Source organism: Micrasema longulum, unplaced genomic scaffold, assembly GCF_059751315.1.
Source record: "Micrasema longulum isolate JH-2025_06_02 unplaced genomic scaffold, ASM5975131v1 h1tg000043l, whole genome shotgun sequence".
Classification (NCBI taxonomy): Eukaryota; Metazoa; Arthropoda; class Insecta; order Trichoptera; family Brachycentridae; genus Micrasema; species Micrasema longulum.
The window spans coordinates 293786-312943 of record NW_028277250.1 but is presented as its reverse complement, the minus strand read 5'-3'; the positions used below and the strand labels follow the sequence as shown (position 1 = coordinate 312943).

The 19158-nt window shown below is 31.0% G+C and overlaps 1 protein-coding gene across 3 annotated transcripts in view; it reads left to right on the top strand.

Annotated features, from left to right (window-relative positions):
- Positions 1-19158, top strand: part of Calx (sodium/calcium exchanger 3) — a 349508-nt gene that overhangs the window by 197029 nt on the left and 133321 nt on the right. For all 3 annotated transcript variants that reach the window (XM_088227414.1, XM_088227405.1, XM_088227424.1), the window contains exon 2: positions 12784-12875. In XM_088227414.1, coding sequence (XP_088083540.1) covers positions 12784-12875 — 92 coding nt within the window. The remainder of the gene's footprint in view (positions 1-12783; positions 12876-19158) is intronic.

Below are 19158 nucleotides of genomic sequence, written 5' to 3'. Positions count from 1 at the left end.
TTATGTCGTCACATGTGGTGTGCGGTATGTGGTGGGCAAGCTGTGTATGCAATTAATTTAAATAATAAAATAATTTAAATATGGCAAATCGTTTGATTTAAAAATTAAATTACTTGTATTTAAACCGAGGTATTTTCTCGTTTTGAGACTATGTACATTTATTTAAAGCACTTCTATGCAAGGGATGTTTTTTTTTGTAGTAACAGAACAAAATGATAAAACGGTCTCTTGTCAAACTAATGACGAAAGTTTTTTTTTTAATGTATCATCATCATCATCGTTCTCTTTCCGCACCTAATGGTGCATAGGGCACTGCATTAATACATCAATCGCAGCGTATCTTGATCATTTTTGTTACATGAAGGTATGATGATCAGTCTTACGCTTCAGGTACCAGTCCTGGGACAATGAAATATTCTAATGTGAAAACACCCATTTAAATCAATATTTCACATCAACCATGTCAGGATTCGAACCCGAGACCTCTTGCATTTCTCTTGTATTTTCATTGATTTTAACACAATTAAAACTCATTCCAACCAATGTTTTCGGATTTTTTTTCAAAAGTTTTGGTTGGCCGAAATCCTTATATTTATCGGTGTTAAAAGACATAAAACATAAAACTTATGTACATAAAACTTTAAATACGAATAAGTTCAAGAGACTCATAAAGTGATTTGTTTTTATAATACGCAATATTATTAATAAATACATTCTAAATACCTACTTGCATTTCATCTTGATTGAGTCATATAATTATGTATAATTCCATAAATACATTTCCCTTTCTTTCATCCAATAAACGCATTTTAAATATAGGGATATTATTTGCTTTCCTGGGACTTTCTGGCATCCATTAAAAACTTCTTAGTTTTTATCAAAAAGTATGTTTTGAGTTACATTAAACATCACAATACCCTGTGCAAATTAAAATTTACGTGTGTAAAATTGAATTCTAAATCAATTAAGGTCATTAAACATTTTAATTGATTTTGGTAAAAATATCATATTTAACCACTAACAGATTTTTTAAAATGTATTTTCTGTAATAATACTCAAATTAATAATAGTTCGCTTAGCACTCGAACAACACTTACAAATAGTGGAAATTTACTTTGAAAATCATTGCTTAGTTTACCAAACGTACAGGGCTCTTCGTGAAACCATGAACTGCGTGACAAGTTTGGCGAGAACATTGTTTCTAGAAATAGCCCGGCTAACTAGCATCCACGATCTTTGATTAGACACCATTAGATTATTTCCTCTGGGGCTGAGTAAGTCTGTGGTGTTTGATAACAAACGAACAACTCTTCAAGTATTAGATGGCAAAATAATCCGCATAATTTCGGAGTAACAGTCGTATATACAATAAAACAACTGTTTTCATGAGAGATACGTTCCACGTAGTACTGTGTTAAAAAAAACACAAAAAAAAGCATACTGAAAAAAAAACAATGTTGGATAGGTTTTCTTGAATAAAAAGTGATTCGGGATTTTTTTAAAAAGGAATTATTGTCCACTTCTTACCATTTTTTTTTTCTTACATGACATCAAAATGCTTTAAAAGATTTTAACAAAGTTTATTAATTACAACTATCATATATTATATGAAAAATGCATAAAAATTAACTTCTTAAGAGCTAGGCAACACAGGTCATTCGTTTTTCCTGGATGCAAAACAAATTTACCGCTGATCATGCCTGAAGGGAGGTTGATTGGTCTGTTGAACAGCCTACCGAGAGGTGAATCTTTTTCACGCTGGGATTACCAGTTTTAAACTCTTCCTCTCTAATTATGTATCATAATTTATATTAATGATTCTGTGATGAATTTGTTTGTAAAAAAGAAGCATCCAAAAACTGTACTCACAAAATGCCTTATTTGACTCCATACTAGTCGCGGGAGACATTTGACGGAAATATAAAATATACTTTAAAAACGTATTTTCATCATTTTTAACACATTAAAAACTCATTCTAACCAATGTTTTCTGATTTTATTTCAAAAGTTTTGGCGGACAGAACTCCTTATATTTGTAGGTCTTACCATATGTCCATAGAACTTTAAATACGAATAAGTTCAAGAGACTTTTTGGTGATAATACGCAATTTTATTGATAAATGCATCCTAAAAACCTAGTCGCATTTCATCTTGATTAAGTCATACAATTAAATATAATTCCATAAATACATTTCCCTTTCTTTCATCCAATAAACGCATTTAAAATATAGGAATATTTCTTGCTTTCCAGGGACTTTCTGGCACTCATTAAAAACTTCTAAGCCTTTATCAAAAAAATTGTTTTGAGTAACATTAAACATCACAATACATTGTGCAAAACTAAAATTGGCGTATGTAAAATTGTATTCTAAATAAATTAAGGTCATTAACTTTGTTGTTAAACATTTAAATTTATGTTGGTTAATATATCGTATTTAACCAATTACAGACTTTTTATGTCTACCGGCTTCAAGACGTATCCGTCTCTTCGTCAGGAAACTCACTACACCAACATGCAAGTGTCCTGACAAGGAAACGGCACGTCTCGAAACCGGTAGACATAAAATGTATATTTGGAAATATTAGTTTCATAAAAAATTGACATATTATTAATATTCTTAAGGAAAATAAAATTCATGGATGATTATAAAAAACTTGAATATATGACTTTTGTTTGAAATCACGTAACAAATAAATTAATACCTCGTAGTAAAATAATTGAATAATAAATCCAGTTACATGTGATGTAATAAATATATTTAATTCAGGGTATTTTCGAAAGCTTTGGAAATCTGTGGTTTACGGTACAAAGTCAGAATAAGATTTGATAGGAATTTAATTTAAGGAGAAGAGCCCTCTTGCATACGACATGAAATTTTCCGCTGTAGTTTGGAAAATCTTCCTCTGCATGCTTTCAGGTTATTTCAGAATATCTACTTAGGTATAGGTAGATAATATTATACTATACAATCACAGCACGCTCTTACATATATTAAAACCATACTATTATTAAATAAAAGCGTCAGCTAAGATTCATTGAAAATTTATTTATTTTTATTGAAAAAAACAAATTTAAATAAACTGTTTTAGTTGTTGTTTTTTTATTTATTTTTTATTTATTATTTACATACAATATTACGTTTTAGTTATTTAAAATTTTTTTTAAAATTATTTATTTTTTTACAGGACTCACCAAGCCAATGAATATGGCTTGTCGGTAAAGATCCTTTACAATTAATCATATTATAGTCCTACATGGTTTTATAATAATAATTACTACTAACTTAGATATAGGAAGCGAAAAAAGGTACATGTAATTTATACTTTCAAAAAAAGTATTTAGAAGATGAAAAAAAAAAGCAAAAAATAAGTGAATGATGCAATTTTAAGATAAAAAATAAATAAATACAGAACCGGAGTACCAAAATTTTAAACAGAAGTGTGTACATATTTAATAGGCACAAAGCATTTTATTAAAAACATTCTTTATTAACATATCCATATCTATATCTATCTATATGTAAGTCTATATCTATATTTTTTTTTATCAATATTCCTACAGAGATGAGGTAGATTTTTTTCAAATTCAGGATTATCGATATTCGAGCGTTTACAGGGCTTATGACCGTGTTGGAGCACCATCTATGTATTTTTACCATCTATATTATCCATCCATCATCTATATTATTACCATCTATACCTCATCTCTGTAGGAATATTGATAAAAAAAATATATACCTACTCCCCCTCGGGAGAAATCCAGATTTGTGTATGTACAAAAATACACGTACCAAAAAATAATGTGGTCTATATCTATATATCATCCTCATCCATATCCATACATATTTATACCCGTACATGCACACATACATATCCACACATACTTATATACACATATATACACATACATACATACATACATACATACATACATACATATGAACATACATATACACACATTAACATCCATGAGAATATTACTTAGTTATAAATTCTATTTTATATATATCTATATCTAAAAATATTCTATTTTTTTAATATATAAACTCCTGATCGAATAGCCAGTCTATTATTTTGCCCTTTTCACTTTTGGTAGTGCCATTTCTCAGATTGTTTGGTAACAAATTGAACATAACTGGAACCACATATTTTAAAGTTCTTGTCCCATATTTGTTTCTTGTCTTTGGAATCACTAAACCTTCATTTCGTTGGAATCTTGTGTTATAACCATGTTCCAATAAATTTTTGAATTCATCACTTTTTCTTTGTTCCAAAATGATACAGAGCCACAGAATTCAATTTAAGTATTAAACCACATACCGACTCTTGATATCTACCGGTTTCGAGACGTACCCGTCTCTTCGTCAGGACACTTACTACTCCAACATGCAAATACTAAAATACACTTTCACCTTTATCACCACCATGGTATTGTTTTGTCCACTGCGTGGTCTTAATGCTTGGCCATTGTGACGAGTGTTTTGCGGTGCGGCGCGGGCGCGTATGCGATGCCTTGCCGTTCAAAATAGTTCACCGCGCCCGTTATGGCTGAGCACTGACAGTAAGCGCTTTTGCCTAAGGCTCAATTTTTCACTAGAACATTAGTCTCTGGACGGGCACCTGAAGCGTTAAACTGATCAGCTTACCTTCGTGTATAATATAATAACAAAAATGATCATGATTCTCTACGATTATTGTCCCAAAAGAGTGTCTTATTTGCCAATAAGTACGGAAAGGACATGACGACGAGGATGACTTATTTACGAGTATATTTATACGAGAATATTTCCAAGTATCAATTCCCAAATCGCATTACTTGTGGTCTGGCTAACCTTTGTATTAGCAATCACTATTTGATCAACATAATACGAATTGATTTGGCTTTACGTATGTGCAAACTTACGATTGATTTAATATCAAATATACTATGGAGACGTTTTATATCTACACTGCAACATTATTCTCGTCAAGTGTATATGATGCGGCCATCTTTAGTGCCGAATAAACCCATTGCTCTCTGAAGGTAAATGAATAGGCACTTAAAATGATTTACTGCCCGAATTTATTGCTCATTGATCAGAATATGCAATCCAAATACCGTAAATTACAAATGCCAACAGCGTTAAGCAGTTAACGACTAGTGGACGCCATTTTGAGACTTTTCGTTCCGCCATCCGCGACACGTCGGAAATTACTAAATTGAAACAATAATTCACGCTAAATATGTAATTCTAACGTCCATTTAATGCGACATCCAACATGGCTGCCGTAATAGGGAAATATCACATACTACGAATACCGATAAAAATGTGTGAAATGGATTAAGATATATTAATTGTATTTTCAAAATCAATATGGATATTGTGGAAAAATGTTTTCATACATAACTTTCAAAAAATCATAAAAAATATGTCTACAAAAACCCGACGTGCTTGGCCTTGATAATTGTGATGACAAGATTCCTGACAATGTTCTGTTTAAACCTAAACGGTCACAAACAAAGTTTAAATTTAAACCGGATCGTGATGTATTGGACCGGGAAATTCAGAATGATACATTTAAAAATATTTTTTATACTACTAATAATTAAATAATAAATTGTTGGAGATATAGTAAACGGTGGTAGCGGGGTGGTCCGCTGTCATTTGGGTAATCATAAATATATGAGCGAGTGGTCGTGGATGACGCTACTTGCTATGTTGCCTGCCGAAACCACACTATACACATACAACTTGCATCTATCTTGGGATGGGTTTACCTACATAGATAGATACAACTAAAACTAGCATTGGAAAATATACACGGTTTATTGTACCGTACTATTAGGAATAAAAGGTACATGTATTTTTTTATTGTATATTTATTTATTTATTTTATTGGGTAAACAAACAGTATGTACACAAATATTGATAATTTCTCTGTTAATTAGTGTAGGACACTCATGCACTCACCAAAAAAATTGTTTACACTTAATACAATAATTTAAATTATGTTAAATTTAATGAATTTAATAAATGTAAAAGAAACGAAATGAAAAAATATGTACATAATAATAAAGTTAAATATCTGCGTCTCTCAATATCTCTATGATTTTTGACCTAAATTTACATACATTGTCAATAAAAAATATCAGCCTCGGTAAATCTATTGTTATATTGGTCGCATATTCAAATAGTTTGCTGACGCGTTTTCTGTGTAAATCAGAAGATTTTGTCTTGTCGGTCTAGGTGGCACACGGAATGAAAGTCTTTCTAGTAGGTTAGTAGAATCAATTTTATTATTTATTAATTTGAATAAAAATAACTGGTCCAACATAATTTTTCGAATTTAAGAGAGTTTATTCCATAGTACTGCATACTTTCAGCATGGTTAGAGAAGTTAATGTTTAACCGGTGGTCGACATGCTTTAAAAATATTTTTGGACCCTTTCTATGTCTCTGCGTGTTTAAATGCTTTCGATACCCGCATAATAAGTCCGACCATTTTATATGTTTTTTTCAGGACTGATTCAAAATGAATATTAAACATTAGTTTCGTATCAATAATAATATTTTTTCATATTTTTATATTTATTTTTTAATGTTTCTAATCCTATATTTGTGGTGTGATACTCATGTGTATGTGTCATATAATTGCTCGTCCTATTTCAACACAGGACTTTTAGTCCCGTAGGAGTTGGTACTTATCGTCTCAAAGTATGTACAATGAACTTATGTATGTAAATAAATAAATAAATAACACCTATTGTCGCGAATTCGACTATCTGTTATAGAGATTGGGGTGTTGTTGAAAGAATAAGGAAAGCTGATCGTCGTTTTTTAAATGTGTACATTGTAAATTATATTATTTTGTGCTACGTAAAGGTTTGTTTTTTTTTTAAAGTCATTATTCCCTATTCTGGGCTGCCGGCAACACAAAGAAGGGGAAAAGGAAGAAAACGAATTTTCCATTGTGAATAAATTACCGACCGCTAAAATAGAAACATTATTTTTGGGGTGAATGAACTATTTTTTTCCCTTTTGATTTATAATGTTAAATACGAAGACCGGATGTCATGACGATTTGTGTAGATCTAATAAAGGTTGTTCTTAAATTGCATTCCAGTCAATCAATCGTTTTAAAGTTTTTAAGGTTAATTTGTTTATCATCAGTGTCCCTAAATTTTCTACATATTTATTTGCTTCAATTACAATATTGAGTTCAGAGAGTCCATGTTTTTCAATGTACAGTACTGGAAGAGTCGAGGAAGAGCTTTAACACGCCTTAGATTTTCGGCGAAATAAGTTGTTTGTTTTATTTAGATCTTCTAACAATAAACATACAAACTCACAATCCGTTTTCCCGTAAAAGTAGGCAGACAGGACAACGCCATACCACTATGTCTACGCGTGCAGACCTGACTTCCTCTGCATTCACGAATCTTTTCGCTCGCGCGTCGGTTATTCCGACTTTTGACATGTTCATCTTCGAGTGATTGTTGGATTTTCCATGACCTTTAAATCGAATTTATCTTTGAGTGACTTCCATGAAGGGCGTTGTTTTTGAATCATTTAAATAATGATTACAATTAATAGTCTTATAGAGTCGTCCATACGGAGAAAAACCATTATATTATTATTGACTACGAACTTAGCTACAGATTATAGCAATACAATGGGGCGTAGGTACTTGCGTTGAGAATTGCGATCGCAAACCAAAAACGTCGATTACATGTTTGTTGTTAAACTAAAAAACGAACTAAAATCAAACCAAAAATTTAGAACGCTTTTGTTCTATGCAATAGAGCTTAACGGCTTCTCTGGAGAATTATTTATCTGAGGATCTGACGATATATATTTTTTTAAATTACTGTAATGCACGAGTACATAGGCGATACAAATAAAAACAGTTTTTGCAGCCATTCGTGTTTGCAAAATGATCATATTATGATCAGGATGAATGACAATATCCGACAAAACCCCCCTCCCCTCATATGATTTGCCAAGAAAGTAGTAGAGTTAAATTCAATTAAAATCGAGATTTTTGAAATTCAAAAGTGTAACTCGTTTATTGGCAAAAAACAAAGCTTTTTTGTATGAGTGAATCCGAGAGGAAGACCTATGGTCTTTAAAACGGTTCCGAGTATAAGAAGAGCTGTTCTTTCACTGGTCATGCCGCGTCTTTCTCAATTTCTACTTACATCTACATTCGCATCATAAATCTTCTTAGCCGCCTTTTACTGGTCATTTGCTCTACATGTGCAATTTAGCGCAGAACTCCTTTCTTGATTTTGTCGATAATGCGTATCCCAGCCTTACGTAATGCTCAAATGAAAAAAAAACATAGTGGACAAACTCATGCACAGTGCCTTCAAATGTTTAATAAACCTGAATTTATGTTTTAGTCGCTGTCTGAACCAAGTAAACATACATTTTAGTTGTGCTAGTAGACACACTAGATTTTTTTTTGAGAATTTTCGGGTTCGTAAACATAAGCAAAGGTTTATTAAGGATTTTAATGAACTGTATATAAACCTACGGCATTAGGAGACTTATATAAAGTGATTGTGCAATGTAATTTGCCTGTTGTAAATTGTTAATTTTTGTTTAATTTTGTTAGGAAAACGCCAATAAAAGATGTCTGACAATTTAGACCCGATCCTGTCCCGAAGCTCCGAATGTTTATTACCGCGCGGAAATTTAAATTGGATCACTGTTTAATAGGACATTCAGAGACAAACTTTCGAAGACTCGTCACGTCACATCTACTGACTTTAACTTTAAGTCGTCTCGTCCCTTTGATTAAACCCGACCCTTAGAATTTCAAGGATCTGCTTAAAATCTTAAGAATTTTCTTATGTACACTTCACGGATATCCCTTACTTTAGTATATTTAGGGATAAAATGCGTCAGTCAGGCGATTGAAGGTTTTAATAATTGTTTACAAGTTAAGTAGATTCTAAGTAATACTTCGAAGGGTAAAAACTTCTTCCTTACGAACGTCTTCGATTACAATTTTCGTGCTTTGAAATATTTTAACGTAACTACTGAATATGGAATTCCACAAATACGGAATTTAATATCTACACCCAACTAAATGTTTCTAAACAATGTTTTCAATTCTCAAGAATTCAATGTTCGATATTTATTCAAAGAACTCGTAATTAAAACAAAAGAAATATATTTTTTTAAAAGCGTTAGTTCACTACTACTACCATTATGTCATTTCTTCGTAGATATAGGCAGATAGGAAGGACCCCCACTCACATCTATCCTGACATACATTCCTAGCTCATACATTTTGTTGTATAATACATGTCCTTCTCCTGCTTTGACATGACCAGACTTTATTCGATCATGCCACGTCTTTCTTGGTCAATCTCGTCCTACGTTACCATTAATTCACGCCATAAATGACATGATTAGATAACCAGGCAGAAAAATTGCCAAGAAGAATGGGGTTAAGTTGGGCTGGCTGCTTTCGGAAATCTAAACTATATTCTTTTATATAAACAAGTCGCTGTATGCTTTAAAAGATAAGTTATAAGATATTATAAGATATTATAGGTGACAAAATACGGACTAGAAACTATGTCTAGGACACAAAAAAGTAGCTAGAAACTGAAATGCACGCAACAATCAATGGAAGGACAGATTATCGGTGTATTTTTTTTTTCAAATTTCATTTATATAATTATTTTCTGTACTAACTTCTAAATCATAGATAACTAAATGTAGTTATGCAGAAAGCAGCTAGCTATAGAAAAGTGAAACTGAGATAATAGCACCTTTGTAAAATGAGTGAATAAACAAAGTTACAGTTGGAATATTTTTGACTTTAACAAATGATAAACAATGAATACATTAGTTTTTTTATATTACAAACAAGAATTTTATTATACATTAGACCAGTTTGAATAATTATTTTAATTCGTTAAGATTTTTCTGGTGCTGTGGGTGTTTTCTGCAAATTGAGAAATTCCGTTTGTGTGATGAACACCATTTTCAGAAGGTGATTAAAACATTTTTTTGTATTAAAGCGGTCTTGCTGTTTTTTAACAAGACATATAATTGACCTTACTGCACCCGATAACATCAATTTTTCTTTTTTTTTTAATTGTGAACTGGCGGCTGCTTTTTGCATAACTACGTTCAATTGCCCTTTCCAGATCTTTTAGATTATCTTTTCAGTTTATATTTATATCTCTATTTATTTTTACTTTCAAACATTGTTTACAATTAAAAACATTTTTATGTTAGAGATAAACTTTTCATAAATGCGATTTTAAAATACTAGGACCATTTGAGAGTCAAGTAATGAAACTCTTTGATGGAAAGCTGTAATGCCTGAGGCATTCATGAAGAGAGAAATCTTTCAAAGATGTTTGATAAAACATAACATCATGATAAAATATTAAGTTTATAAATAAGTATAAAAGAAACTGGCTTTCTAAATACGAATAATTATATTCCATTATTTACATTACTTAAAAATTGAATTATTGTTCCATCTATCAGATTGCCGAAGAAACAAAATAAACATTTCGTTAGTGTTGCCAGGGTAGTAAATTTTTTACCCTACTTTGCTCATCTAATGAGAGAACTAACGAAAATTGGATCTCGGATTAAACAAGCCTATCGTGAACATTTGACTGACATTATCTTTAAAACATAAAATATTATTTGACATGATATGAAAAAAATCCGTTTTGTGTAAAATAAAATTTGTTTTATATTTTAAGTTTAAACTTCATTAATTCAATTACTCTTATTAAATGACCCTTTACTTATCTACTATGTTGTGTCAATCAATATTTCCGCGTGCACAATCAAATTTTAGAGAAATTAACAGATTGCTTTTTTTTACCTTATATTTGTGTTTTAATTATATTTTTTCCCATCGTGTAACATTACGCGGCGACATCACGAATGCGCGCGGCAAAAGTGGGGAATTATTGGATACAGTCTGATGTATTCAAGTATGATTCTACGCTCCTTCTGTACTATTCTTAATTCTATGGATACTATGTCAAATAAAAATAATATTATTATAAATAATTTTTTGACCATTTCCCATTACGTGAAAGAAAAAAAACATCCTTCAGTATAATACCCAATGGGTTAGTTACATTTTACAATGATGTATGTTGTTTTTTTTATTGCGATAAGTATTCCTTAAATTATAAATAAAATAAATTTAGTGTTTAAAATAAGTGCCATATAATTTAGAATTATGAATATAATGTTTAGCTCCTTTCATAAATATTTTGAATTCCTAACTATATTTTTAATTACTGAATATATTTTAATAAATAAAAATATTTCTTTCTAACTAAAAAATATGAGGCTGTTGTTGTTTTCAGTGTGAGAATTTAAAAAATATCCACTTTTAACTATTTAAATCCAAAAATACTACAAAAGATAATTTTTAATTTATTAATTTTCCAATTATGTATTTATTTTCAGTTTACAAACAGTAAAAAATATCACTATATAAATTCAATTCATAAAATAAAATATAAACACCAATTATATGCGAACACCAATAGTCACAAAAGAAAAATTAAAAATTGTGTATAGACCAAAATTAAGTTTTCATTATATGTTATTAAAGCAGTTTATTGGAATTTATATAAGATTATTTTTTATCAAATTTAATTTAAGATAGATGCAATTTATACAGTCAATTATAATTTTACTAAATTATTAATAAAGTGTCGTAGTAGTAATAAGTTTTTTTAAATGTATATCAATAATTATAGTAAAAATAGTCACAAAAAAATAAAAAAATAAAAAACAATACGTACTCTTATGGACTGCTTACTTTTAGGCAATTTAATTCTAATGTAGTATAAGAATTTTTAAACACTTGTTTGAGTACATAAACCGTTTTTGAGAAGGAAATATTCACTTACCATTGTGTATCAGTACACTCACAACCCTGAATATATGACTTTCTTCCATATTTCTTCTTTCTCACCTGCTAACAAGCCTCTAAAATAAAGGCTTAGCGGGTAAAAAAAAACAAATAAAAATTGGTTTTTTCATGTTTTTTTCCCAAGATTCTAAGTAAATGAGATGTACCTTTATTGGTCTTTTTATTTTGCCATTTATCTGTATGGTGGGAATAAGATTATTTTGAATTTCTCTACTAATAACCGCCTTTTTAAACACTTTTCTATTTTCAGACGCCTTAAATTATTGAAATGATGAAACATATTATAAGGAAAACAGAGTTCTTGTTTAAGTGAATAATTGACACACATTTATCACTCAGCTAAAACTGTTCGTAGTGTCAAGTTCCTATAAATGATGATCAAATGAACGTAGCTATGCAAAAAGCAGCCAGCCATAGAAAAGTGAAACTGAGATAATAGCACTTTTGTGAAGAGGGCGAATAATGGAATCTACACAACGGTTGGAATGTTTTTTGATTTCGACAAATAATAAATAATGAATACATTATTTTTTTAATATTACAAACAAAAATTTCATTACCAATTTGACTAGTTTTAATGATTTTACCTTAGTACCGTAAGATTTTTCTAGTGCCGTGGGTGTTTTTTGCAAATTGAGAAATGCCGTTTTTGTGATTGACACTTTTTTCAGAAGGTGATTGTTACAGTTTTTTTAATGAAAGTGGCCTGGCTGTGTTAAGCAGAATATAGAACTGATCTTACTGCATCTGATAACACCAAAATATCATTTTTTCTAAATTGTGGACTGGCTATTTTATGCATAACTACGTTCAAATAATGATCTGGTGATTTTTCGTAAAGTAATTGAGTTTTTTCTTTTTTTTTAGGAAATTTATTCCCATTCACATAGTGGAGGAAGACAGTTATGAAAAAGATGTTCTATTCTACGTAAATCTCGGTGAACCACAAATGGTTGGAGGTAAGATAAAACTTTTTTTCTTTGATTGTTTTATTTTAATTAATAATATTTATCTTAGATAAGTAATCTATTTTCGAAGGCTAGTTAGTATATAGTTAGAAATAATTGAAATTGTTATTAATTTGATAATAAGAGTATGCTAGAAATAAATATAATGCATGTCTTGATAGTCGTTAGATTACTTGTTTTAGTAGAAAATGCCTGGAATGTATAACAAGTGGAATGCTTTCTCGCAATATTACTTTTCTAATTAAATTTCTACTGAATATTTTTAATACAATAATTATGATTTAGCCCGTATTATAATAAATATTTTATGATTTATTGTATTGTGCGTCGTTTCTGGCCGTATTACAGCGTTTATCAACAGGGTTGGTGTTGTAAAATGGACGCTGTAATCGGAAACGTCGGAAAATAGTAAGAACGACACACGGTATAATATATTTATTTATTTATTGACATTAAATATACGTTCTACACTTATAACATATTTATTTTATTTTTTTGCAAATAACTTTATTCCTACCTTACCACAGGTATTGGCTTGTTGGTAGAGATTTATATCAGTCATAATATATATAGTTTTACCTAAATTTATAAAAACAACAATTTTTTTATAAAATGAACAGAAAAGTATATAATTCATCTGAACAGTAGTAAAAATCTAAGAATATTTATCCGTGTTGTATGTTATAATAAAACAAATAAATAACTAAAATGAAGACCTTTGTATAAAGACAAAAATAAAACAACACTAATATTTTGAGTTTGTCCAAATTTTTGTAGACAAGGACTGTATTCAACTCCCAGATGAATCTCACCCGCATAAATAAAGGTTTCAGCTCTTTAACTTCACAAACATCAACAGATGAAAAAATTGAAGGAATATAGATGTTCAAATATAGGCAGAATGGTGAATGTTACACAGTGTGTAAAGTGGCCACTTAAACCAGCCATTGACAGGTCATAAGCCCTGTAGATGCCTGGACTTCTATATTACCTTCTCTTAAATGTTCTTCATCTCTGTTGTAATATGTTGATACAACACTGTTTTGAGTATGTCCAAATGCTTGCAGACAGGCTGATTGAACACTGGAACAGAGAGCGAAATATTTTTGAGAAGGGAATATGGAAGTCTAGGCATTTGCAGGGCTAATGACTTGTCATTGGCTGGTTTAAGTGGCCACTTTACACACTGTGTAACATTCTAAATGCTTGGATTAAACCCTGTAAATGCCTAGACTTCCATATTTCCTTTTTAAAAAATCTCTCTCTGTTCTGAATGTTTTATAATAACCGATAAATAATTTGGTACATTTCATAAATCAGTGATGCTGATCCGCATCTAAAATAAATTAATAGATTGAATTCAGTCAGGCGTATGAAAACGCTCTGCTATGCAAAAAACGAATATATTAAACGCCGCTATACGATCTAAAACTTTTTGCAAAGGACGCAAACCAATAAAAACTCAATTTTTATATAAAGGACCGGGCCGTGAATAAGGAAACTGGTCAGAAATTTTGCTGCGTAGAGTTTAAATTGGGTAAAATCGTATACTAATGTGGATGGTAAATTTTAGAATGCGCCCTAGTTGATGATGATGATTTTTTTCATTCAGATTCTGCGCATGCAAACAGAAACTATTCAAAAACCGTTTTATTTATTCAGAATCTGCGCACACATAGGCACAAAATTCTGTGGCATCTAAGTTAAAGAGGTGTAAAGACTATTGCTGGTTGTGCAAAGGAATCATTTAAAGTTTCTTACTGATTTAGTTCTTTGACATACAATTTTGGGTGCTATTTCAGGATCAATTTTAAATATGTAAACTTAACTTTAAATATGAAATATGTGAAGCGGTACAACTCGTGTTTTTTCGCGTATAAACTTTTCTTTTTAAAGAAATAACCCGCTAAGTCTCTATTTTAAGGCTTGTCAGCAGGTGGGATAGAGGGGAGACGGAAGGAGGTAATGAAAAATACACCACAACACCCAGACTAATTGAGATTTTTTTTTTCTTGCAACTGGCGGGAATTGAACCCAGTTTCCCAGTTGGCCGGCTAACCAACTACGCCACGGTGCCTGTCAAATTTTTTCCATGTTGTTAAAGGCAATTTTACGCGTACTTGTTTACGTAGTAGTACTTTCAAATTATACGATAATAAGATATTCTAATTTCAAAATATTGAAATTAATATTTATTTTCTGATTTACATTTCTTGATTTGACCTTCTGTAGACTCTATAGAGTGGAACGTGGTTCAGCAATTTTTATGTACGGTATTAGCAGCGCTTTGATTTTTTCAAATTTTGTACTACTGAAATAACTCCGCGCGTGACGTCTCTGACGGGACGCGCGTGAAGTTCTCATCCATTTCTTTTCGGTCAGTTGTGCCGATTGGTCCGTTGCAGTAAGTAAACCAGAAATTTTCCACAATTGAAGGTTGATTCATACGAACTTGTGACGTTGTTCAAAGTAGTCCATTTTTATAAAATATTTTTTTTCATACACTTTCAAGAAAACTTGTATGGTTTAATGCTCTAATTTTTACCGCCCGTAAAAAACATTTTTTGTATCCAATTCCCCGTAGGGCTGAAGTTTCTTACTTTTTCAATTTTTGTGGCACATTTTTTATATTTACCCAAATGCCACAGAATTATGAGTATAATGGGTATTTATGGCGTATGTATGTATTGCTTTTTGTGCATGCCCAGACTAATTTTGAGCCAGAAAATGAACCGTGTGAATTATGAATAAAACTGTTTCAAAACATTCCACAGTTGTTGAAAAAAATAATTAAATCACTTATCAATGCTTTTTAAAATTATTATTTTCATTTTTTTGTTGTAAAGATATGATGGATGCAGAAAACGAGGAAGGCTAAGAAAGGCATGACACGATCAAGTTTATCAAATACTTGAAGATGGACAAGTCAAAAGTAGGAATAATCGGCGTGCGTGCATGAGAAGATGTATGAATGTAGAGGAAGCGAGGTCGGTATGCAAAGATAGAATGATTTGGCGTTCTATTTTCTCTGCCTACCCCTACGGAAAAACGGCGTGATGGTTTGTTTTGAAAACCAAATGCCGCCTTTATGGCGTATATCGCTTATTCTCTTCTGCTGATGCGAATCGTGTTACCTCACTAGGGTTCAAAACAGCAAAATACTAAGTTCTGATAATACGTGTCTCTGAATAATCTTACATGTGCAGTGTTAAGCTTTGAAATAAAAGAAGAAAAAAGAAAACGGACGCAGCAAACTCCGGTGACGCCATCTGCCCTTCGTATGAAGAGTGCAATACCTCAGTTAGACATGTTTCTGAGAAAAACGAGGTTGAGGAAAATAGTATTTTTTTGTTGTAGTTTCAATACTATAGTACATGTCATTACTATATGCCATATATCAAAAGAAATGAAAAAACTAATAATTAATTAATATTTCGTATCAAAATTAATACTTGATTTTAAAAGATAAATAAAACTTAGATAACTAAATAAAAGATAATTGTAAACCAAAAACCTAGTTACTGCAGTTTTGCTTTCTGGATTTCGTGGTTTCTGAAGGAATATAGATACGCAAGTAAAACTAAAGTAAATATTTAAAAAATGCGATTCCGAATCTGTATTTAATAAAACGTCATAAGAATGCGTCTGAGTTCTGTCATCAAGCGGATGCGATATTATTGACTGGGTCATTTACTACGGACTTCTCCTAAGAGCCTTAACCACGCTTGCCTACTTTACAAGCATTTTCTCGACGTCCTGGAAGTCCATTTCTGATTGTTTGTTCATGTCAGTTCATGTCAGAAGTAAGGGATGCAAATCTGTTTTGGAAAGATACAAGGAACTGGCAGCTGATAGAGATGTCTGGAGAGTATTTGTGGACACCAAATGCTCCAAACGGATATGGAATTTGAGGCTACATATTTCATTATTAAAAACAAAACCTTAAGTGAGCAGAATTCTTACGAGCATACAGTAGTTTACTTTTCAATATTTAATATCATCTTGGAAGACAAACTATTTTATTGAACTCACGCTGTGGTATTTTCAAATAAAGCCTTAGACCCGGTATTATAAATCTCGTAAAATTTGATATCATAAGTGCTATAAATGTTTCTGGGTCAGAACATAACATTTGTGTTACGTTACATAGCGATGAAATTATGGCGCATAAAAGAAATTGTTTTCTTCATAGGCAATAACCATGTTAAATCTAGGGTATTTTATGATGACGTAGCTTTTGCGCAAGTTCAATATTGGGACAATAATTAAAAGTTGGCTTCGCGTGAGAATATTAAGCTTCTAGTATTTTTAATGAATTGAAGAATTCAGTTCTGTGTATGAAATGAAACCGGAACCCAGGACTAGTGCTTTTGACTCGATAGCTACTTTTAGGTTAAAGTAATGTAAAAGGAAATAGAGTGGAGATAGGTCCACCTTGTAGTGTAGTGGATGGCTTGTTTGTCTACCATGCTTGAGGTCCTAGGTTCGATTCTTGGCAGGGTGGACGTGAAATATTATTTTTAAGGTTTTTTTTTTTAATTTTAATTTTTTTAATAATTTGTTTGCAAAATAAGTATAAAATAACAAATGTTTTGTGCATACATAATCAATAATAACGTGTCTACCTCTATAATAGAGTAAAAACTCGTGTTTAGAGAGGGAGTTCGTATTGCATTTAATTTTATTATCTAAAACAGGTTACATGAAATAATATATTATTTTCTAAAAGATACATAATTTTTCCATGTACAAAGTTCAGACTAGAGTGGGTCTTACGTGATTTTTTTTTAATTTCGTTTTTTTGAATATTTGATATTGATTTGAAGACTTCTGAAATATTACTAAAGTTTTGTTTTTTAACATATGTATAATGATTGAAAGTTGCAGTTGTATTGCATCTATGTAAAATTAAATTAATTAAAAATCTATGGTTTAGAGATTTTTTTCAAATTAGTGGGTTTAAAAAAAAAAAAAAGTTTGGATAATTTATTATCCATACTTTTATTTATATTGTTACTTCATAAATTGAGGGCATGTATGCCTATGCTATGTATAACTATGTATAGCTCTTTAAAAGCATAATTTGAAGGGTTAGTTTAAACTGCAATATTTCATTATACCTGGACTGACACCTGAAACGTAGGACTGATCACCTTACCTTCATGTAACAGATAATTAAAAACGTTCCTTGGGGTTTAAAAAATAAAACTAAATTTGTATAATTGATGCTTTTTTAAATATTTCATAAATTGAGGGCATACAAAGTTCTTAATAATCTAAATTTGAAGGGTTAGTTTAAACTGCAATATTTCATTATACCTGGACTGACACCTGAAACGTAGGACTGATCACCTTACCTCCATGTAACAGATAATTGAAAACGTTCGTTAGGGTTTAAAAAATAAAAGAAAGTTTGTATAATTGATCCTTTTTTGAAGATTTCACAAATTGAAGGCATACAGAGTTCTTTAAAAACTAAATTTGAGGGTAAGTTTAAACTGCAATATTTCGTTTTACCTGGACTGACACCTAAAACGTAGGACTAATCACCTTACTTCCATGTAACAGATAATTGAAAACGTTCGTTTACAGGCAGTTAAGACATAAAATTGGTCACTTTATTGCAATAAAATTAACTCACAACAGATAACGCTGCATTCAGTGCGTCAATGCACTGCCCTATGCACCAAAAGTGAATTAGAGACTTAGTAAAGTACTATCATCATTCCCTTTTTCACACTGAATGGTGCATAGAGCACTGCATTGGTACACCAATCGCATTTTACTTGATTCATTTTTTTTTTCAGAAGGTAAGATGATCAGTCTTGCGCTTCAGGTACCAGTCCAGGGACTTTGAAACATTCTATCGTAAAAAACATTTTTAAATAAATATTTCATGTCAAAGATTTTGAGAATCGAACCCGAAACCGCTTTCATGGTAGGCAAACGCGCTGACCACCAGGCCGACTAATTAAGACTAGTGAAGTAAACTATGCATTTAAAAGTCATTGAGACTTTTTTAATTGTGTCCAAATCGATTTATTGAATGATCAGATTTGTGAAAAATACATTTTTTAAAATTATTATTCAAGAGGTGAAAGAGGTTTAGGAATGTAGATGTTTGAACACGCTGAATACCCAGTGTGAGTAAAATAATGATCACATAAAACCAGTCAATTGCAGGCCATACGCGCCCCGTGAATGCAATAAATAATCATATAATACTTATGTATTTTATAATGTACTCGTATAATGTAATTATATTTATGTGTAT